Below are 24442 nucleotides of genomic sequence, written 5' to 3'. Positions count from 1 at the left end.
GTAAGAAAAATTTCTGTATAATTTGATTCTTTGTGGATCATGATTCATATTTATAGGTAGTCTTTGAAAATAACATATGCAAATCTTTCATGTTGTCTTTGTAGGCCTATTTTGTCTTTCTTCTTCATGTAACAAAGTGTCCATAGATACCATTTTTACTTATATTTTTTTTTGGAAAGGGGATGAAACATTTCGTTTTTTAGTCCAAAACAATTTTATGTTAAACATATTCTTCCGGAAGAATAAGGTTTGTTTTTATTTATTTGAAATTTGATTTGGATCCTAGTATTACAAAAAATTCTTACGAAACTTAAGTCTTTATATTCTATTAAAATAGACAATAAAGATGAATGATAGAATATTCAAGAATATCAAATAACATATTTAATACTATTGTGTTGAGACATAGGATGTGTTTCATTTGTTCCCTAAAACTCATTATTTCTTTTTAAAGAAAAACATGATATTAGTTAGTAAAGCGTTTGGTTTTTTCATGCTTCAAAAACATGTTATTATTAAAACAAAAGCAAGTCCTACCTCATTATTTGCACCAACATTTTCCACCATTTAGAGATGACAAACATGCTTTTGAAAATATGAGATTTGTCTTAAAAAAAAAAAAAGAGATCTTTCATTTAAACAAAAATATTAAATCGAGAAAGTTCTTTAAAAGGACAAACCTTGTTTCTTGTAAAAATAAATTTGGCTAAAACATGATTTCAAATTAAGAGATCTTTTGAATAACAATATATTTTTCCTATGATAATTTGAATCATAAGTAAAAATCTCATTATTTTATTTTAGTTATATTTAATCAAAATTTAAATTAAATAATACAATATAGTAGTGATATAATACTAGTATTTCATTATAACAATATTATTTTTCAAGTATAATATTATATATGTCTACCATATTAATTTTCTTTTTAAGAATAAAATTTAGTTTATCACATTTTTAGTAATTAATAAAAGAATAAATTAACATTTTATATATATCATTGATGATTATAATCAGATAAAAAAAATTATATAACACAATTGAAGCTTTCGATTAGTTTAGTTTGGAAATGATATGCCTAATAATTAAATATATAATTTAGTCCATATATATTGAGAATTTTTAATTTAGCACATATATGTGCATAAAAAGGTTTATTTTGGTAGGTATATTTATTTAAAGAATTTTTTTGGCGATAAAGGTGATCTCTTTAATGAGTCTTTACTAACTTTCAATTCAATAAGTAAACTTTTATGTCAAACTAAATATTATCAAACTTTGATTTACTACTTTTATGATAAAGCTTGATCGTAAGATTTCTAATATGTCATTGACTCCTTACTTCTTATATTTGAAATATTTACTTACTTGAGCATAATCAATTATATTTGATAAAATAGTCTTAATATATATATATATATATATATATATATATATATATATATATATATATTACAAACAATATATATATCTTTTATTAATGGTAATTATGTTTGAATTGGGTATGCTCATTATACATGATAAAGTTTTCTTAATTTTTTAATGTAGTTGTATATTTTCAAATTTAAGACCATTGATTATGTTAAAAGTTATACTAATAATAAAGGAAATATTCCTTTTTAGTGTATACAAATTTTAGATTATTTTGACTTTATAACTTCTATATTATATTTTATTTTATACTTTATAGAAACTTAAAAATCACCTCATTTATTTAAAAATACACGAAAGTAAGAAATGTTTTTTTTTTGTTGTAAAATGCTGGTAATATATATTTTTCATTTAAAACTTTAAATATTTTGATTAATGGATTGTTAGTTATTATATTTGATGAATAATCATTCAATTAAGACTTAATACATTTAATATATATATATATATATATATATATATATATGAGGAGGGTTATAATAATACTAGTGTAATTTTTACTAAATATTATACTGCTCAATAATTTTATATTAAATATGAATTTTGTAAATCCAACCATTAGGTTGAAAGTTCTTTACACTTAGATTATATATACAAAATTTTATATTAATCCAAAATGATTTGATACTTCATTCTTATAAAACAAAAATGACATAATATATACATTTTAAAATATACTAAAACATGAGCACTTTGATTACCTTTAAGTTGTTATTTAATTTTAACAAAATTTGATATAAACATATAAAGTGATATGAATTTTTAATCTAGCGAGATTGAATTAACAAAATTCACATTTGATATAAAGTTATTGAGTAGTGTAATACTTAAAAGTTACACCAGTGTTATTATAATCTTCCTCTATATATATATGAAAAAGTAAAACAACACTAAATAATCACAACCAACATTTTTAAAAGAGATAATTATTTTCTACACAAATTAAAATGATATAAAATATGTATAAATATAAAAGGAGAAAAATGTTTCACTAACTTTGTAAAGTAGTTTTACATTGTCGTATAATTACAAACTATTAAGTATGGTGAGTTTTTATTTTTATTTTTATTCATTTTTATAACAATTATCCTAAAATTCATATCAACGATGACTTTTGATAATTGATAATGAGTGTCTTTGATTAATTTATATATTAATTTAACAAAAATAAGTTTGTTTAGTACACGAGCCTATTTCAGGAGTGTATAACTTATTCTCAAAAGTTAATTAAAATAGTTTATAACTTATAAGCTCTTATATTTTTTTCTTTTTCCTTTTTTATTCTCATTAATTTACTTGATTTTTTTATACATTTTTTAATTTATAAATTATTTTTCTAAATGTTATTTTCTCACTCACATTATTAAATAAATAAATATATCATTTTACACTTAGAACAACTTGGACACACCAAAATAAGATGAATCTAAAGATTTGTATACGTGTGAGATTGAACAGTTGAGGATAAATTAAAGTAATTAAATTGTACTACCATGATTTAAAGGAATTAATTTGTACTATCATGATTTAAAAGAATTAATTTGTACTACCATGATTTAAAGGAATTAATTTGTATTAATTATACAAGCAAGATGTAGCTACTTTTTATTAACTCGTCACTTAAGAACTCCATAATTAAACGTGTTTGATTTGGAGCGATTTAGATATAAGTGGCCTTCTCGAAAGTTTTTCAGAAAATGTGTGAGTGAGGAAAAAACAAACTAAAAAGTCTTATGTTGGTTTTTGAGGATAGTCGATGACCCTAAAGGTGGTTGGACATCTTAAAAAAGGCTACCCACGAAGAATTTTAATTGTTGAAGGGTTCTGATCAACAAAGATTTATGTAAAGTGTTGTAGAGTAGAGTCATTGAGACGTTAATTTTGAGAGGTGTTGAAAATGATACTAGAGCTAGATTCTTTCTCACAGTACATTGTGGTTTAAGGATGAACCAAGCCGAAGTTGGTGGGCTTATAACAACCTGAACACACCAAAATGAGAGAGATCTAAAAGATTTGTATAAGTGTGAGACTATGCAGTTGAGGATGGATTCAAGAAATTAATTTGTACAACTTATAGAAACAAGATGTGTTTACTTTTTGATAGTTCATTATTAAGAACTTCATAATTAAGTATGTTTAACTTGGAGTGATTTAAGGGTGACCTTCTAGAAAATTTTCTAAAAAATGTGTGAGTGAAGACAAAACAAACTAAATTTTTGTGTTAGTTTGCAGGGATAATTGATGATCTTAAAAGCAATCGCGCATTAGGTTCTAACAAGTGAGTTTTTATCAATGAGAAATTGTATATAATGTTATTGTATAAAGTATTTTGGAGTTAAACTGCCAAAATATCAATTTCTAAGAGATGTTACAGTATTAATCAACTAACTTATCAATTAATTTTACCAAACATACCCAATATAAAATTTATATTAAATCAACTGTTAAACTCATAAAATTATATATATATATATATATATATATATATATATATATATATATAAGAATTAAAAAATAAATCGAGATAGAAATTTATTTCGATAATATAAGAAACTTATAAATTATAAATCAAATAGCCATATCGATGCACATGTTATTACACTAATATAATATAATGTTAAAAATCTTTAAATGTGTACAAGTTTATTTTTAATCTCTCGTTCTCAAAATATCAATTTCTTGTTTTCTTTTTTATTAAAATGTGCTAAATTTTATCATTATTACATATTTTATTAATTTAATTTAACAATAACGTTTGATAACCAACTATGTCATGCATATATACTAATTTAAAGGTCAAGAAATAGTAGTACTAGTGTTGATCGAACATTATCGTTAAATTAGATTAACAAAATTAATAACGAAGATAAAATTTAACATATTTAAAAATAAAAAAAATAAAAATCTACATTTTAAAATTAAGAAATTAAAAATAAAATGTTACATTTTTATAAAGATAAAAAAAGATATTTAACCTTATAATATAGTTTTATCTAAGGGAAACCGTGTTGATTGATGGATAAAAACATTGAGGTGAGGTTCACACGTTTCGCACGCAAAACCCAAGTAACACAATCACGGTGCACCGTGCTGCCTGCACGTGCTTTCAACTTTAAGCCATTATTACCACGTTTCCACTTTTTCCTTCTATATACACTATTCAGGATATTATTAAGTATAAAGTAAAATTTAAAATTATTTTTTTAAATTAATAATAATATTCTTAAATAAAAAAGTAAAAAAATTTTAAAAATAAAACTTGAAAAGAAATAATATACGTATATATCTTTTAGAAATGAGATTTTTAGAGTAAATTTTTTAAAATATAAAAAATAAATTTTTTTTTGAAGCAAATAAAAAATAAATTTTAAGTTATGGAATCTTAAAAATATTATATAACTATCTATATATAATTTTTTTTAAAGAATTTAAAACAAGAGTTTCGTTGGGTTACGGTTGGACTGATCCGCAAATAACAGTGAGTGAAAAAAAAATATTTTGAATTCAAAGAATAATGAAAGGAAAAAAAAATTATTTCTGTTTTTTCTCTTCTTTTATTTTCTTTCCAACCATACACAATAAAGACATTATTATCTTGTTTTTAATCATTTCAATTTTATTTTTCACTCAACCATACACATGTATGAATTTAGTTAAAATGCATTTCATTTAAACACATATAGTTGACAATGGTAAAACTTTATATAATCATAAATAATGAAATTAATTTGTAATGAATGATAAAGTTATTATCATATATCATGAATTAAAAGTAAAAGTTTACATAAGATTAATATAACAATTTGTCATGATGTTATTTCATGACTCATCAATAAGAGTAGAAAATAAAATAATCAACTCTATCTAAAGATATCACCTTACATCAAACGAATACTCAACAATAACTACAAACATACATATTTACAATTAATTGCAATTGAATACATATATGTGTGTATAATTTTATAGCAGTCCAAGTGATCAAAATATATATTCTTAAGTGTTGGTCAAACAGAACTATACAATACTATCAAAAGTAGCATCAAAAGGGACATCAACTCTATGACATGCATCAGAACACCTCCTTTGGCCACCACCTCAAACATATCCATACCCTGCTCCCATATCACGTACAATCATCGCATTCCAATCACATGAAAAACCACGAGAGTAAGCTAGAGATCAAAGAAAACAACATATAAAACAATTAAAAATATGAGCAACTTAATTCATAATCACATCTCATGTTTATTGGCATCAACTATCCCAACACTTTCAACACTATCAATGCATGTAAAGGTGAGTATCTTTTCTCATGCTCAACACTACTCCTTTGACGCCTAACACCAATCCAAGCAAAGTTAATTCTCTCACCTCTCACTCGTGGCCATTTCAACCCGAGGCAATTCCATCTTCTCACACTTGGGACCACCAATCCTACTTTTAGTGTGAGCAAGATAGAGTACCCCTAATTGAAGTCATGCTCTTTGCCTTGAAGGCGTGTCTAATGCGAAAGTGAGTTTTGCAATTGCAGACTCACAAATTGGGCTCTAACCACCTAAGAAACAGGAAAACCAAGCATATAATGCAACATTCTATACATATCACTCATCCATAACTCGAATCTAAGCTCAAATTTAACATGCAATCACAAATTGACTAACTTCATCAAATTCACCTCAACATGTTCAAAACACCAAAAGTTTAAAATTTTCATCATACAATCCAAAACTCATCAATGTTAACACATTTTGATGACAATCAAACAATATGCAACTCAATAAACCAACAACAAATCATTCCTAACTTCCTTTACCTCAAAATCCAAGAGGAAAAGAAAGGAAGCAGGATGAAGAAATCCAAGTTCCTCTGAGGAAACTCTGCATGGCTCTACGACTATGATTCACAATTCACCGACTTGAATTAAAAAACACAACTAAATCAAGATTTCGAGGGAAAGAATCACTCTCAATAGAAGGTTTAGAGATGAAGAAAACTCACAAACCTTGAACACTTCTTTCTAGCATATTTGTCTAAAGTTCTAAAGAACTAAACTTATGAGACTCAATTCTTAATAGAAATCTTATATACTTTTCCTTTCTCATGGTCAAACTAGACCTCTACCAAGAAGAATCCTCTAAAATACTTAAAGACTCCCTAGGAGTTTCCATAATTCCTGGAATCCCTCAACCACACATAAAAACAACTTAACATATAATTATTACTAAAAGACAGTAATTAATAAAAAGGCACAATATTACAAAAGAAACATGCAATTAAAATAATTATAGAAGTATATGAAATGAAAAATAATTACTACAATTTCAATTCTTTTCTTTCAATTAATAAATATTAACAAATAGAAAGTTAACACAATATTAACATATATAAAGATCAACTTCGGAGCATGCTAAGACTAGATATATGCATTAGTAGCAATAGTAGTTCCGGATATGTTGTAGACCTAATCCACCTTATCGCGATGAGTCTCTTCACCTTTAGAAGAATATTTTGCTTCAATGAAAAGTCCCTGTGAAGGAAATCTCACCCCCTAATCATAGTTTGAGAAACAGGAACAATGGAAAAATCAGAAAATACATAATTAAAACACAATTACTACAATTTCCATTAGTAAATATTAATATATAAAAAAAACAATATTAACATATATAGAAACCAGCTATGGAGCAAGTTGAGACTATAGATAAGCAACAACAGTGGTTTAGAATGTGTTGTAGACCGTTATCCATCTACCATCGTGAGTGCCTCCACCTTTATGAATTTTGCTTGATTCTTTTTACATTGAAGGAAAATCTCATCCTTTAATTCGAAGTAAAATCCAGTTACTACAATTTCAATTAATTTCATTCGATTAGGGAGCATTAACTATTAACATAAAGAAATAAAAATATAAGATAAGAATAATATAAAAACAATATTAATTAACTTATAATAAATATTAACATATATAGACTAGTTTTTGGAACAAGATGAAGTTAGAAATAAACGATAAGGATGGTTCCGAATGTATTGAAAATCTTATCCACCTACAACTAAGAGTCCTTCTTATATATATTCAACCTACCAAACACAATTCAATTCAAGCATCCCTTTCTATATATATATATATATATAGAGAATGAATCTACTTACTTCAAGAGTAAGTCTACTTAGATTTACTTCATATAATAACTCATATTTAACATCAAATTTTAATAATTTAACTATTGAATTAAAATTTCTTTATACATAGATCAAGTCTAAATTTTTTTAAAATTTTTTGAAAATTATTTGATACTCTATTTCATTAATTCAAATCAACGTATAAATATTTTTATAATTATTCGTCAATTTGAATTAATAAAATGAGTTTCAAATTTTGTAAAAAATTGCAAACTTCATCTATTAAAAACTTTTAATTCAATGGTTGAATCGTTGGAATTTGATGTAAAATATGAATTATTGAGTAAAATAAGTTTAGGTAAACTTACTCTCGGAGTAAGTAAATCCCTCTTATATGTATATATATGAGGGAGTTATAATTACACCAGTGTAACTTTTACTAAGTATTACATCACTCAATAACTTTATATTAAATATGAATTTTGTAAATCCAACCGTTAGATTGAAAGTTCTTTACTCTTAGATCATATATACAAAATTTTATATTAATCTAAGATGATTTGATACTTCATTCTTATAAAAAAAGATTGACGTAATATATTCATTTCAAAATATACTAAAATATGAACACTTTGATTACCTTTAATTTGTTGTTCATTTTTAACAAAATTTTATATACACATATAAAGTGATATGAACTTTCAGTCTAACGGTTGAATTTACAAAATTCACATTTAATATAAAGTTATTGAGTAGTATAATACTTAGTAAAAGTTACACTGTTATAATTATAACTCCCTCTCTCTCTCTCTCTCTCTCTCTATATATATATATATATATATATATATATATATCCAAGAGTAAGTTTATTTATACTTATTTCACTCAATAATTCATGTTGTACATCAATTTTTAACGATATATTCAATCGTTAAATTAAAAGTTTTTAATGTATAGATCAAGTTTGTAAATTTTTAGAAAACTATTTAATACTCTATTTTATGTATGTATCAGAATATTTGTTTTTCCAAGCATTTTCCATGTCATTTGAACTATAATAATTGTGTTTTTGATAATTAATAGGTACAAAATATTTATATGTTTTGTCAATAGATAAATCTTCATCAAAAATATTGTCTAATTATCTTTAATGAAATCTCTCCTCCCAACTATATTTATTTTATCTATAAAACTCAAATATTAAATCTTACTTTAAAAAAAATTAGTCCAATTCTACTTAAACAATAACTTGTTAGTATTTAAAATATAACATTAACTCTTGACATATTTTATATTGCTTAAAATGTATAAATTCCATGTTTCATTTTCAACCAAAATCCTAATTACACCGTATAAATGCAACGTATCAAAATATCATTTTCAACCAAAATTTAAAATTATTTATATAAATAAATCCTTTTCAAAAACTGTAAAATTATTAAAATTTAATCATTTTTTTTAACTTTCTAACCTTTTAAATATTTTGATATCTCAAATATATCATAAAAATCAAACTATTTAAATATAAAATAAAAGTTTGAATCCAATAGATTTGGATAGTGGTTAGACATCTTGCTCTTAATTATATGATGGGGAAATGATCTTTATAACAGAAACTTGTGTTTGATTTTTGTCATATATAAAAACTAATCAGATTAGCACAATTACAATATTGCAAGTGAGATCACTCTCTTAGTGAACAAGAGAAAACCATAGCTAGACAAGAGAAAAAGGATTTGAAAATTTTATTTAAAGAAAAAGTATAAAAAAAAAACTTGATTATAATAATTAAAAATAAATTTAAGCAAAAAATTACAGCTTGAATACAATAAAAGGACAAAAAAAGGGAAATCAATCTTCGTTATGTATCGATATATTTTCTTTACTTCAACCACAGCCATTCTTTATTGTATATTTTCTATCTAACCAAATTTTAAATTATTTTTCTTATACGTACACTCCTTTAATCCCATATAGTATTTCTAAAAATTAATTATACAAGAAACATATTACATATGACACATCTTATTTTAAATACAGCGCTTTTATTTGACATACGCTTTGATATTTAAGTTTTTTTTCTTTCTACTTTCCCTTATATGATAACATTGATTATATCTTTTAGTTTCTATATTTCATTTTAATTTTTATACATATTATTCTTATTTTTTAAGTCCTATAATTTTATAAATTTTATCTTTCAATTCTTATAGCAATAGATAATAAAAACTTAAAGAAAGCAGAAATAATGTGGGTAATTAAAGAGTAAAATGAACAATTTTAATTATATACTAGAAAGGTTAATTTAGTTGAAAGATAAAGTTGAATACTCTTCGGATTGCTCTCAAGAATTATGTAATTAAGGGTTTTATAAGTGGCATGAAAATATCGTTTAAAGATAATTTAATGGTTATTAGACTTACTATTGAGATTCAAGTTCGATAAAATTAATATAAATAGTTTTAAATTATATTTATTATAATTAATATTTATTGTGTTAACTTATTTGAAATTGAAGACTGATTTAAGTGTTGAGATATTTTTACTCTTTTTTTCTCTGGGACAAATATGACCGAGGACTACTACTTTCACTTAGATAGATAAGTAAAGCAAAGGAATAGGGAGGTTTTTTTATTTCTTTCATAAAATTATAGATACTAAAATAAATATTTAAATTAGTTTTTTATTTCACTTTATTCTATTATATATTTATTACATTTTAATTTTAATTTTTTCTTTTACTCTCTTTTAGTTATGAAATTTGTTGTATATCATAGCTGATCTAGAAAAACTGCATCCTATCACTGTAATAAATGCTTGAACATGCAGGTAGCGGTAGAGTATATAGTAATTACCAAATCTTTCTTTTGACAGAGTGGGAGCAATGACTGCTCATATATAATCAGCACATGAGGTTTTTCTTTTGGTCTGATACTGAATCAGGCATCATAAATTGGGACCAAAGGAAAAACTTCAATACTAAGGAGGACCAACCTACTCTCTGCATGTTCCATGCCAACATATAAAATTCACAATTAATTATGCAACCCAACTTCAAATTGTTGCTTCATTTCATAACAAAACTTGCATAGATTCCTTTAATATTCTATATCATCAGTCACGTACCTTCATCTTTTATAACTATATACGAATTAATCACAGTTATAAACAATGACTAAATGTTACAATTTGAACTTGCAACAACTTATTTAAGAAACACATAATTACTACTTATTTTAATCAGTGTTGGTTCTTCAATTTATTTATATGCAACAACTGGTTTCTTAAATGAAACTCTAACATAATGACCATTACTTTATATATCGATATTTATTATTACTAGTATATTGATGCTTGTTAGTTTGGGTGACAAAAATTTAAGTTCTTCCTTATTTTATACACGAGTCCTACAAATTAATGAAAAATGTTTTTAAAGAGTATTGGAAAAAATCTAAGTTTCACATCAATTAGAAATAAGACAATTAAAGAGTATATAACTAAGGAGTAATCCTCACCTTACAAGCCAGTTTCTTAAGATTGAGTTAGATCAAATACATGTACTATGGGCATGAAGGGATATACTGAAAAAACCTCATTCTATCAAGTAAAGAGTAATTTTCACCTTAATTACAAGTCGCTTTTATATTCCTTTAAATAAATAAATAAATTCAACTTGCCTTGTCTTATTTACAATAATTTCAAGATACAGGAAGTTTGAGACCAATTATTTTACCTTCACGAATATTAATTATTGATCATGTGGTTCGTAATTCAATAATTAACTTGTGTTCATTGGAAATATAATATTTCAATATTTGGCAAATAGCTTCACAAATCATCTTTGTAATTACGATTAGCACCGAAATCCTGTGGGATTTCTCATTTAATCTAAAAAGCCAGAGTCATAGATTTTCTAGTTATAAATTATTAATTTAAAGTCTTATGTTAGAGAGGGAGTATGTTTACTTTAATTTTCTTACAACATTCTCTTAATTACTCGCTTCATATGCTATGTATTGAATTTTTTTATATATGTTTTTAAGACATTAATTTTTTTTATGTATATAAAATGTTGAAAAGATTATATATATTAGTACAAAGATGTGCTTTCGACTTGATAATTAAACTTTGGCCCATAATCTAGAAAATTATTTCTCTAATATATACAACTCGGGATATATCCTTAAAATTAATTCCATTGATGATCGAATACTTTTATGGTATAATTGAATACAGTTAAAAAAAAAAAAAACTTGAGAAGAAGAAAGAGAAAAAAAATATTTTGTAATCACAATTTAGCATTTCGATAGAAAAATCTTGAAAAAAAAATGTAGATATTTTTTTTTTCGAAATCAACTAATGTATATGTCTTCAACATAGTTCTCTTCATTTTTAAATAATCTTACCTAATGTAAAACCTTTTCCAAAAGGGGCCTCACATAAACTTCTAAATAAAAACATCTCCCATTAAGAACACCTTATCTTATAATTTTCTTTTTCAATTTTTTGAAGTTTGTTTTTCCTTTATTATTATTATTATTATTATTTTTTTTTTAAACTTTAGACAATACCTTGCATAATGAGATCAAGTTAAATCAGTGATAAACCCATTGTTAGGCATACTCGAAAATCATGTGACTCGAAAAGATTGATAGCGCTGCTTGAGAAGTAAAATCAACACATGATGAAATTATGGGACTCGAAAAAACAAGTGTTGCTCGAAAATAGTTGAAAAGTTGAGACTGTCAGAACATGGAGGTTAAGCCAAAACGGTTACTAAAAAAATCAATCGAGAAAACAAGGAACGTGGGAAGAGCGGTTAAAGGAAGTTGAGTCAAGACCACGTAGCAAATATAGTGGATAGCGGTTATAAGTCAAAAGCGTACATGTACAGAATTAACCGCCCTTGATTGCTCTATAAATACAAGGAGTACGGACCTTTACTGGGGTCGAAAAACTCATACTAGAATTGGACTCTGAAGCACTCTCTGCCTACACACACACATGGCTTTCGTGCACAAGATCGTTTTTGGGTATGACTGACTCTCGGCCACTTTTTTCTTTTTTTTAGGAGTAGAAGTAGAATAGTCTTCTTGTTCTTTGTTTAATTACGTAGTGTATTCATGTACTGGGATCAATATGTTCGCATGTGTAACGTAATTTGATCATTGTACGAAATGAACTATGATTTGCATTGCTAACATATATATTGTTCACTCTGTTCATATTATTATTTGCTTGCATGAGCATCGCTTGTTAGTAGTAATAGAAGAATATTTCGAAACAAGTAGTTGCTAAGACTTTTTCATCCTACTCTCCATTCTCGGTAACACGATAACGCGCAGTAAGACACCTAAATTGAAATACGTTCGTATGCTAGTCTAAATAAAAAGAACCCAGGATTTGATGGTTAATTCCACCGTAAACAAATTGGCACGCCCGGTGGGACACGTTTAATTTAGAACATAATTGGACTAGTTTTAGGTGTGTGAATTGCATGAGATTAAGGAGTGGAAGAACTATGTCTACGTCTGATAACATGAACGTAAACCATAATAATGTAGATGTAGAACAGCCTAACTCCAATCCTGATAATGCTACCAATGTGACCAGGGGGGCAAGATCTCCTCCTGTGTTGCTTGAAAACCATGCTAGGCATAATAATACCACTCAAGAGTTGGTAAATGTTACTAGAGAGTACCCTTGGGGTATGCCAACTAATTGGCGAAATACCCAGCCTGCGTATGTCGAAATGTCAATGCCTTTTATAGGGCCAAATTCACAAATGAATATATCCCCACAGGGATATAATCCTGGGCCAAGTGGACTGGGTTTTGTTATGCAAGACCCATATCAACATGTAGGAACAAGTCAGGAGGGTTCATTAATTCGACAAGGTAGTTACATGCCCACGGGTATTAGTAATCAAGCAATGATGGCCCTTCGACAACAAATGGACCATAGTAATCATGACATGGTCAATTTGTTGTCTACTCAGATGCACAACATCATGACACCCCTTTACGAGCTAATAAACAAAATAGGAGATAAGTTGGGTAATGGGACTCCTTCGAGAGCAATGAGTGTGAATCTGAACGATACAGAAAACCCTGGGGGGCATGGAAATTTGCAAAACATAGTTCGACCTAACAGGAACCCTAATGATAATTTAGATCAAATGGTAGAAAGGATATTGAATAGACATGGATTTGATGTAGGTCGGAATGAACGCCCATACTTTGTGTCAGCCTTTCCAGATTATATTACACAAGTAGAATTACCCCGTGGAATGAAAGTCCCAAAATTCTCAAAATTTGCAGGAGATATAACTGAGTCAACAGTTGAACACATAGCTAGGTATGGGGTCGAATGTGGGGATTTGGCTAATAATGAATACTTGAAAATGAAATATTTCCCAAGTTCGTTGACTAAACATGCTTTTACCTGGTTTACTACCCTGCCTCCTAATTCGATACATACTTGGGTACAGCTAGAAGGTAGCTTTCATGAGCATTTCTTTCGAGAGGAAACAAAGGTTAGTATAGTCGATCTAATGAATATCAAAAGGCAAAGTAATGAAACATTAGATGACTATTTAAATAGGTTTAGGCAATTAAAATCTCGATGCTATACTAATATTCCAGAACATGAATTGGTTAGAATCGCCACCACAGGTTTAGACTTCTCAATACGCAAAAAATTAGTAAATGAACAATTGAGGGACATGGCTCAACTTGCTGAGAAAGTGAGGAGGATTGAACAAATTAAATTAGAAAAGGAAAAGTTGATGAAATTCGACAAGTTTGTTCGAAAAGAAAAGATAGCGTATTTAGAAAGTTCTGAGTTAAATGAGGATTCTAATTATGAAGTTGTAAGTGAAGATTTCGAGATTAATTTGGCAGAATTGCGCCCTGGACCTACGTACCAATGTCAAATGCTAAAACCAGGAGGTAATATAGAAGGGAATTCGACTAAAAAATATAGTTTTGACGTTAGTAAGGCAGAAAAGATATTCGATACTTTGTTAAAAGATAAACAGATTATACTCCCAGAGAATCATAAAATTCCACCTTTCGAGCAAAGAAAAGGAAAGAAATTCTGCAAATATCATAATATGTATGGACATTGGACTAACAGTTGTGTGCGTTTCAGGGATTTCATCGAGAAGGCGATTACTGATGGTCGCCTGGCTTTTGAAGAGAAGGAAATGAAAGTGGATGTTGACCCATTTGCTGCCCATACTGGCTATGTTGAACCAGTTTCGATGTCCATCAACATGGTGGAAGTCGCTGCTGAGGACGATGATAGCATTGAGCCCATTTCTGATGAGAAGCTCGAAGAGTTAATGGAGGATTTTGCTAAAGAGCAAGAACCCATATACCCAAAGGAAGGAGATAGTCTGGTGGAGTTTTTATCGAAGAAAAAAGAAGCTGATAAAGAGGTCATGTTGTGTCCTCGATGCAGTGCTGTCTTCGACAGAGCAGCGGCTAAGGCTTTCGAGGAGTCTGAAATAATGAAGAATTACAAAGCTGAGAAGCTGCGTGAAAAAATGAAGCCCAATGCTAGGTTGAATGCTGGTCTGACTATGAGGCAAGTTCATATGCCTCAATATAATGCCCCGGTTGGGAAGATGGAGATGTATAACTCGTCTAGGTTCGGCAATACTTTTGTGCCGAACGCGAATGTGCTTGTCGGGACATGGAACGCACCACCTAGGTCTATGATGGGTCGAGGTAAACAAGTAATGACTAGCATGGGAAACCCGGGACAAAGAAATGCAGGAAAATTTTCGAACTTGACTACAGGGAATGTTGGAATTCCAGCTGGGGGATATGGACGTGGATTTCGACAGCCATTTAACAACTTAACCAAAACCCAATGGAGGAGGCAGCAAAGGATGCGTAAAGCAACCTTTGAAGGTAGGGGAGGAAATCGTTTTTCGATCCCAGTTCCTCAAAAAGGGGAATCTTCTGGCAAGTTCATCGAAGACGATGAAGACATGATAACAAACTGCTTCGAGAGCGGTTTCGAGGATTCTTTGGAAGATATTTGCGGGGTAGTTTCCATTTTACCTTCGGAGTATGCTGGTGCTATGGAATCCGTGAATGAACAAGAGGATATCATCAGGGAAGACGTTTTCGAGGACCCCAATTATGAGTCCAAAATCATATGGGTCAATCAAATCTCGAGGGTTATCCCTAAGTTCAACTCTGCTGTCTTCGACTCTCCCACAGAGGAAATGAAAGGACATCTCAAACCCCTATTGTTAACACTGATGATCGAGGGGCAAGAGGTAAACAAGGTCTTGGTCGATGGAGGCGCAGCTGTGAATATTTTGCCTAAGACAATGCTGAAAAGGTTTGGGAAATCCTTGGATGATCTGAAACCCCATAACATCATGATCTCCGACTATGCAGGCAAGTCTTCACATCCTGAAGGTATGATTCTGCTCGATGTACAGATCGGAAGTGTGAAGAGGACTACCATGTTTATAGTAACACCTTCCAAAGCAAACTTCAACGTGTTGCTAGGTCGGGAGTGGATTCATGGGGTAGGTGCTGTTCCTTCGACCGTACACCAGAAGGTTTTCTTCTGGAACGATGATGAAGGTTTAGAGGTTCTCGAAGCTGATCAGAAGACTTATGAAGTTGGCATGTATTTTGCTGATCAACAACTGACAGCATTTGCCAAGACCAAACCTTTTGACGCTTACAACTCTGGGGTGATGGATGAAGAGAAAGGTGTCAAGAAAACCTTTTGTTGGGATGTAAAGAGAGGATTCGTTATTCGAGCCGAAAAGAATTCGGCTCCATTGGATGCATGAAGGACGAAGATCCTTATTCGAGCTTTTTAGCTCGAATATCGGCCTACGTGGCCGATCAAACGGCCAATTTGGCCGATAAAGATCAATTTGACAATGAGGTTAGCACGGCTATGTTGGCTGAAGAAAAACAAAAAAAAAAAAGAAGAGATGGATTTCGAATCAATAAAGGAAAAAGAAAAACAACAAAAAGAAAAGGAGTTCGAAATCGGGAAAAAGAGGGAAGAAAAGCAAAAAACAGAAAATCAAAGGGACGAAGGAGTCTCAGATAAAAATGAAAAGCAAAAAGAAAAAGCAGAGCTAGAACTCAAACTGGATTGCATTTTTGATGATTCACCTTTGGGTTTCGAGAGTGCCGCTAATGGAGAGCATAAGTTAGAATCCCAAGATCCGCTCGAAGAGGTTAATCTGGGAACTATCAAAAATAAGCGGATTACTTACATTAGCAAGTTCTTGCAAGGGGAGCTGAAAGGGGAGATAATTCAAGTCTTGCATGAATACAAAGATTGCTTCATATGGGATTATGATGAAATGCCAGGTTTGGATCGAGAAATGGTAGAACATAGGCTACCAATGATCCTAGGAAGGAAGCCCGTGAAACAAAGTCCTCGAAGATTTGCTCCTGAAGTGATCGAGAAAATCAAAGGGGAAATTGAGAGATTGCTGAAAGCAAAGTTCATCAGAACTTCGAGATATCCTGACTGGATCTCGAATATAGTGCCAGTTATAAAGAAAAATGGAAAACTCAGAGTTTGCATTGACTTTCGAGATCTCAACATGGCAACTCCCAAGGATGAGTACCCTATGCCCATTGCTGAAAATATGATAGACGTCGCTGCAGGTAACGAGATTATGAGTTTGTTAGATGGTTATTCTGGATATAATCAAATTTATATTGCAGCGAATGACGTGTCGAAAACTGCCTTTCGATGCCCAGGTGCCTTAGGCGTCTACGAATGGGTGATGATGCCATTTGGTCTTAAAAACGCTGGTGCGACTTATCAAAGAGCGATGAATTTAATCTTTCATGATTTGATTGGTAAGTTCGTGCAAGTTTATATTGATGACATAATTGTTGGCTCAAAACAAAAGAAAAACCATTTATATCATTTGAAACTAGCCTTCGAGAGAATGAGGAAATATGGTTTGAAAATGAATCCATTGAAATGTGCTTTTGGTGTCATAGCAGGCGAATTTCTGGGATTTATTATACACCAGAGGGGGATCGAGGTAGACAAGAACAAAACCAAGGCTATCATGGAGACCAAGCCTCCATCGAACAAGAAAGAGCTTCAATCTCTCTTAGGTAAAGTAAATTTTTTGAGGAGATTTATTTCGAATTTGTCTGGTAAAACTAAAGTATTCTCTCCTTTGTTGCGTTTAAAAAAGGAGCAAGAATTTCGATGGGATGAAGAGCACCAGAGAGCATTCGAAGAAATTAAAGCTTACTTGGCTCATCCTCCAGTGCTTGCACCAATCTCTGAAGGGAAGCAATTGAAGTTGTACATTTCAGCTAATGATTCGACTATTGCGGGCATGCTGGCGCAAGATGATGAAAATGGCATCGAAAGAGTCATTTACTATTTAAGTCGAATGTTAGTAGGAGCAGAACTTAGATACACCCCTTTAGAGAAATTATGTTTAAGTCTTTATGTTGCGTGTACTAAGTTGAAGTACTATATTAGGACTCGTAATGTTGTAATACTTTGTCGAAGTAATGTGATAAAATATATGTTGTGTAAACCTGTGTTACATTCTCGAGTCGGCAAATGGGCACTTGCCTTAACCGAATACTCATTAACTTTCGAGCCGCTAAAAGCAACTAAAGGACAAATAATTGCAGATTTTCTTGCAGAACATTCGAATGGAACTGAAGAAGTTAATTACATAACCACCAAGCCTTGGCAATTATATTTCGATGGCTCGAAACACGAGTTAGGCGCCGGAATAGGTCTTTTAATCATCTCTCCCAAAGGGGTCCCGACGAAGTTATCAGTCAAAACAAATACAGGATGCTCGAATAATGAAACTGAATACCAAGCATTGATTACTGGACTTGAGATTCTTGAAGAATTAGGCGCTAAAAATGTGGTAATTCGAGGAGATTCACAACTGGTCATCAAACAATTAACTCGAGAGTATAAGTGTTTAAATGAAAAATTAATTGAATTCAAAACTCGAGCTACACGATTACTTGACACGTTTGATGAAGTAGAGTTACAACACATTCCCCGGGACTCAAATCATATTGCAAATAAATTGGCCCAAATAGCCTCTGGATATAAAATCAGTAAAGAGTATCTTGAATATCTGATTCATACAGAGAGTGAAGTGTTAGACTATCGAGTAATTCTAAATATAAGTTCAGCGGGTCAACAAGATTGGAGGAGCGAATTGATCGAATACTTGCGAGATCCTAACATAAAGGTTGAAAGGAAGATTAAACTCCAAGCTCTCAATTATCTCTTACTAAATGATGAATTGTACAAAAGAGGCTTCGACGGAGTTTTGTTCAAATGTTTGGGAGACCATGAAGGTTATATAGCAATGGCAGAGATTCATGAAGGCATTTGTGGAGCACATCAAGCTGGAAAGAAGATGAAATGGGTTTTGTCAAGGAAAGGCTTATATTGGCCTACTATGATTAAAGATTGTATCGAATTCGCAAAAAGTTGTGTGGAGTGTCAAAAGCATGGACCAATACAAAAGGTACCGGCAAGTGAGTTGCATTCGATCATCAAACCTTGGCCATTTCGGGGTTGGGCAATGGATTTAATCGGACAAATACACCCACCTTCCTCGAAGAACCACAGGTATATACTAGTTGCCATAGACTATTTTACAAAATGGGTTGAAGCTATTCCTTTAAAAGAAGTCGAGCAAAAAAATATAATTGATTTTATCGAAGACCATATTATTACAAGGTTTGGAATTCCTCAAACAATCACTACTGATCAGGGTACGGTTTTCACGGGTCGAAACATTGCTCGATATGCAGAATCAAGAGGAATTAAGTTGGTAACTTCAACACCATATTATGCCCAAGCTAATGGTCAAGTTGAGGCTGCTAATAAAGTGGTAATTGGTTTAATCAAAAAACACATATCAAATAAACCTCGAAATTGGCATGAAACTCTCGTCCAAATACTATGGGCATATAGGAACTCGCCTCGAGATGCCACGAAAACAACCCCATATAAATTAGTATATGGCCATGAGGCTATTCTTCCTATTGATATTAACTTACAATCAATTCATATACAAAAACAAAATGAATTACCCGTGGAGGATTATTGGAACTTGATGTATGATGAGTTGATCTCTTTAGAGGAAGAAAGATTAATTGCGTTACAGAATATTGTTCAACAGAAAGAAAGAGTCGAGAAAACTTATAATAAGAGAGTGAATATGCAACGTTTTCGAGTCGGAGAATTGGTATTAAAAGTTATACTTCCCATGGATCAAAAATCTCGATGTTTGGGGAAGTGGTCATATAATTGGGAAGGCCCATTTCTAGTCGAGCAAGTATATTCAAAGAACGCATATGTAATTAAGGAGATAAATAATTCAAGTGCAAGCAAAGTCATAAATGGGAAATATTTAAAACATTTCCATAAAAGAGCAGAAGAATAATTGTTCAATACAAGGCAAATATAAACTAAAAGGTTGGAAAAGTAGATAAGAAGAATGAATTATTGCAAAAATTGCTTCTTGAAATCCTCGAAAGCTTTGTAAGCCTCGTCCAGATTCTTTTTGCGAGACGCACATTGAGCTTCTAAATGCCTCTTCTGCTCCAAAGTCTTTGCTAATCGAGATGAAATGGCTTTGCCCTCTTCTTTAAGCCCTGTTTTATGTTTCTTGATCTCTTGACTCTTAATTTTCACTCCATCCTTCTTCGAGCGAGTTTTGTCAAGCTCGTGGTTTAAGGCTTCGATAGTACGTTCGATATCAGCCTCCTCCTTCTGCAATGCTTGTAAAGCAGAAATCATTTCTTCCGTTGATTTCTTGATAGAAACCAACTCGTCTCGGAGTTTCTCGAGCTTAGCACGGTCTCCTTCAGTTTCGACCTCAATTTGAGTCACTTCTTGATATGCAGTAGACCACTGAGTTCGAAGTTCCCAGGCGCGGCTAAAGGGCGTGATAAATGCTTGAAGCTCTAAAGAAATATCAGAAGGAAGGTCCGAATAACTGAGCAACTCATCAATCATTTGTTGCACTTCCGTTTTGAATTCAGGAATGAGGAAGGCTTGATCGAGATCTTTAACGTATGCTTTCGAGCAAAAAGAGTCGAGTAGGGGTTGGTAAGAAGGTGTGTCAGAAGCTGGCTCAACAGCCTTCAATTTGTCTTTCTCTGACCCAGAGGGACCACTCGTCCAGTTGTCCAACACTTCGAAGATAGTATTGATATCTTCGTCCTCATCATTAAAGAAACTCATCAAATCCAAATCTGGAGAGGGAATCAAGGAAAGACCTTGGACAGAAGAAGTAGCACCGCCCTGGGTTGAAGGAGAAGTGGTAAAAGGTCTAGGGGACTCAGTTGAACCTGCACAAAAGTAAATACATAAGAAACTTCCATCAACAAGGTATCATATCGAAGATTAAAGTCGAAAGAAATATACCCTGGTTCGGATCCAAGGGAGGTTGTAGTTCGAAAGTAGGTTCACCTTGAGCGGAGTCTTGCCGCGTCTCCATATTAGTCAAAGGTTCGGGTTGGGGAATCTTACCCTTTTCGACAGGAGGGGGAACTTCTATCGAAGCCATGGCAGAGGCAAGCGCCGCAACATCCACTTGAGGAGTAGACGACTGAGGAAATGAAGAAGTCAGGCTAAACATCAAGAGGAAATTCGAGTCACAAGGTATAACAAGATGAACATGTTGGGTTACCTCAGTGGCAAAGGGTACGCTTTTCTGCACCTCTTGAGACACCCCTTGAGAAGAATCCAGTGGGATAATCGCAATATCCTATTAATAGGATTTTAGAACGGTTAAAGGCATAAGAGAAATATAAAGGAGGAAAGACGTCGAAATTGAGATACCTTAGGAACGGACTTCATGGCGTCTTTAAGCAACTTCTCGCCAGAGGATTGTTGAGGGTGTTTGGGAAGAGGCAAGACCATCTTACCTTTCCCCTTGTCTTGCTTTTTTGTGGTCGAGACCTGAATGGGAAAATAATTGATTAGGTATGAAAAACGAGCAAGAAAATAATCTTAATATTTGAGTTAAGATACTTAACAGTTTTGGTACTGTCTGAACCTATTCTTTGTTTCTTCGAGTTTCCAATACTCTGTAGAGTAGAATTTCGAGAAGGTAAGATAAAATATTAGTTTCGAGAAAAACTGCAATCCGAACAAGGTATACCTTAGAACGTAAAGAAACTTTGTCAGCAGCGGTCTTTCTCTTTCGACCCTTTTTGGATGTTTCCTTATCCTCGTCATCGTCACTCTCCCAATCAGGAGTTGGATCAACATGTCGAGGAACACGCTGAGGGATGGCAGCTACAAGTTTCGAGCAAAGAAGTGAGACAAGTTTAAGGTATATGCGAAGAGGAAGGAGGTGAAAAATATTTACCAGGAGGAGGGTTAATGTTATTGACCCAACATAGTGGCCACCATTTGTTTCGAGGAAAATCGTACACGGAACATCTCGCGTAGGTAACTTTATTCTTTACAGGAACTTCTTTGCGCTCAAGGTAAAACGGGTCGAGTGTTTTCACCCAAGGAGGATGAGATACATGTTTAACTAGACCAAAAAGGGCATTTGGAAGAGGAGGTATATGCTTTGGACAAAATTTTTCGAAATCAGTTTTACCTTGAGGATTTATTACCTTTTTTGAGCGAATGTTCCGTTGTACCATTTTCGATAATGAGACAGAAGCGTCAAAAATGGTTCGGTGCGCATTGTCAGGTCGATAACAAACCTTAAAAAATTGTTCGAATTGATAAATGATAAGTTGATTCTTGAAAGTACCTGGTTGTTTAGGCCCCTGCGTACAAGAAAGAGGAGAACTAATCAGCTTTTTCAGAAAGCCATCAAAATCGATGAGTTTATCTACAATATAGTAACACCACCATCGAAGGTAGCATTTTGAGACTAAGAAGGAAGGAGAAAAGGTGGTCGGTGTAAGCCTAAGTTCTTTATCAGGGCGAAGGATGAAGTTAAGGACTTCTTCATAATTCCCTTTTTCGACACAAATATCCGCATCAATGCCTTCTTTACGTCGAAGGGGAAGAGGTTTCATTTGGCAAAGCCCAAACTGTCGAGCAAAAAGTTGGGGCTGATAAGGATAAAGTCTGACATCTTTTTGCCTCATACCCGACATGATCACATCCCAAGACAAGAATCCAAACCACAGGTCAGTTGAAGCTGGACTTATGCTACCAACTTGGTTATTTTGGCGCAACCATGTAGGACCTATCAAATTCGGTCGAATGAAAGGGGCTAAATCTTCAGTGAAGTCAGTAAAGCTAAGGATGGCTCTAATATATTTCTCGAAATTGTCTACCAGACGCTTTCGAGGAGTAAGGGTTGTTAAACGAGCTCCTTCGAGTTCACATATGGGAATGGGTTTTGAGGGCAAATGAAGTTTCTTCTCCAATAGCGCGTTGAGCCAAAGTTGAAGTAGCCATAACGGGCCAGAGAGATTTCGAGGCCCAGATTCTCGAGCAAGACTTTCAGAAGCTTCATCAAGACAAGTATAAAGAGAGGCCAGAAGTAATTTGCTTAAGCAGATTTTCCTTTGCAAATGAAGGGCTTGAGCTAAATTGTAATAATATTTTGGGACTTGAAGCGAAGGGGTGCAAAAGACACAGGCTGACAACCAATACATAAGAAAGGCAATATGCTCTGAAGGTGAGACAGGCGTGTCAGGTTGTCCCATATGCGCGTTAATAAAGGCCAAATAGGTCTTCTTATCCCAAGAAATGGAAGTATCCTTGATCGAAATTTCCTCTTCAAAGGCGTCAGGATAAAACCTATCTCCAATAGGCTTTAACCCTGTTATAGCAGCAACATCAAGTAACGTCGGGCAAATGAAGCCACAAGGAAACTCGAAAGCCCGAGTCTCTCTATTCCAGAAGAAGATAGCAGAAAGGAGCATTTGAGGGTCGAAAAGGTGGAGGTCGAACTTAGCTAGTTGGATAAATTCGAAAATACCTGTTTCTTTCCATTCTGAGGACATAGAAGCCTCTACACGAGCTAACCAAGAGAGGTGCCTTTCTTTAACGGGGGGAAACGCTCTAAAAATTTTGGTAGTATCCCCAAAAAGGTTTAGGTCTATTTCTGGGGAATAAATGAAAGGTAGGGTGGTGGAGTCCTCAAGCAAAAGGGTATTACCATATCTCTTGGTATTTTGACCAGCAAAAGGACCAAGGAAAGCATGAACAGAACCATCTGCTAGAGAAAAAGGAAGAAGTACCTGAGATTGGTATATTTTCAAACTAGCCTCCTCCATGCCTGGAATTGGAATGAAAGTGTCATCACCTTCTTTGACCTTTTGAACCTGAGCACCAGTCAGTAGCAGAGGAGTGTCCTGGATAGTAGTTGCGGTGGCCATAGTGGTTACCGGAGTGGTGGGCATAGCAGCAGAAGTAGGAGCAATCAAAATAGGGGAAGAAGCGGTGGCAGTAGGAGACATTGAAGAAGCTACGGTAGCGGAAGTAGACGCAGCAGAAGAAGCCATAACAAACAAAAGCAAGAACAGAGAAGAACGGTCTGAGAAGAAGATCAAGAACCAGAGCAAAAAGAAACAGTGAGCGAGAAAACTTGGGCACGAAGGAAGAGAGTGGTGAAAACAATTTAACCCTAGGGTGAAAAAGGGGTTTTAAACGAGGTAAATGGGCCTAGGTTGAAACGGGTTAGGTTAGGCAAGATTATTTTATTAGATTGAATTTCCAAAACAACCGCCAAAACATTTCATATCAGAAGGCAAATTTATGGAAAAATAGAAGTATGCGCCGTCAGAGCTATCAATGTCACATCCAAATGGTCAGTACCTTACAAGAATAGGTTTTCATCGAAAGAAAGATTAAGTTAACATCAAGTAAAGTGAACATCAAGAAACAAATCGAG

At 32.3% G+C, this 24442-nt stretch overlaps 1 protein-coding gene and 1 long non-coding RNA gene across 3 annotated transcripts; both read right to left on the bottom strand.

Annotated features, from left to right (window-relative positions):
- Positions 1-18396: 18396 nt before the first annotated feature.
- On the bottom strand, positions 18397-21456 carry LOC145953262 (uncharacterized). 2 transcript variants are annotated; one of them, XM_083067164.1, is made up of 2 exons: positions 20995-21456; positions 18397-20918 (listed from the first exon to the last, which is right to left on the bottom strand). In XM_083067164.1, the coding sequence occupies exons 1-2, from the start codon at positions 21206-21208 to the stop codon at positions 20068-20070; spliced, it is 1065 nt and encodes a 354-aa protein (XP_082923290.1). In that variant the 5' UTR covers positions 21209-21456; the 3' UTR covers positions 18397-20067. The 2 variants fall into 2 exon arrangements, with proteins under 2 accessions (XP_082923290.1, XP_082923291.1); XM_083067165.1 differs by having other exon boundaries at positions 21040-21095.
- A 15-nt stretch (positions 21457-21471) lies between these two features.
- LOC145953261 (uncharacterized) lies at positions 21472-21863 on the bottom strand. Its single transcript, XR_014430808.1, has 3 exons — positions 21734-21863; positions 21609-21659; positions 21472-21531 (listed from the first exon to the last, which is right to left on the bottom strand). It is a non-coding gene; the product is annotated as an uncharacterized LOC145953261 (long non-coding RNA).
- Between the last annotated feature and the right edge of the window lie 2579 nt (positions 21864-24442).

Source organism: Cajanus cajan, chromosome 11 (assembly GCF_000230855.2).
Source record: "Cajanus cajan strain Asha chromosome 11, NIPB_CcT2T_4, whole genome shotgun sequence".
NCBI lineage: Eukaryota > Viridiplantae > Streptophyta > Magnoliopsida > Fabales > Fabaceae > Cajanus > Cajanus cajan.
This window is presented reverse-complemented; position numbering and strand designations above follow the sequence as displayed.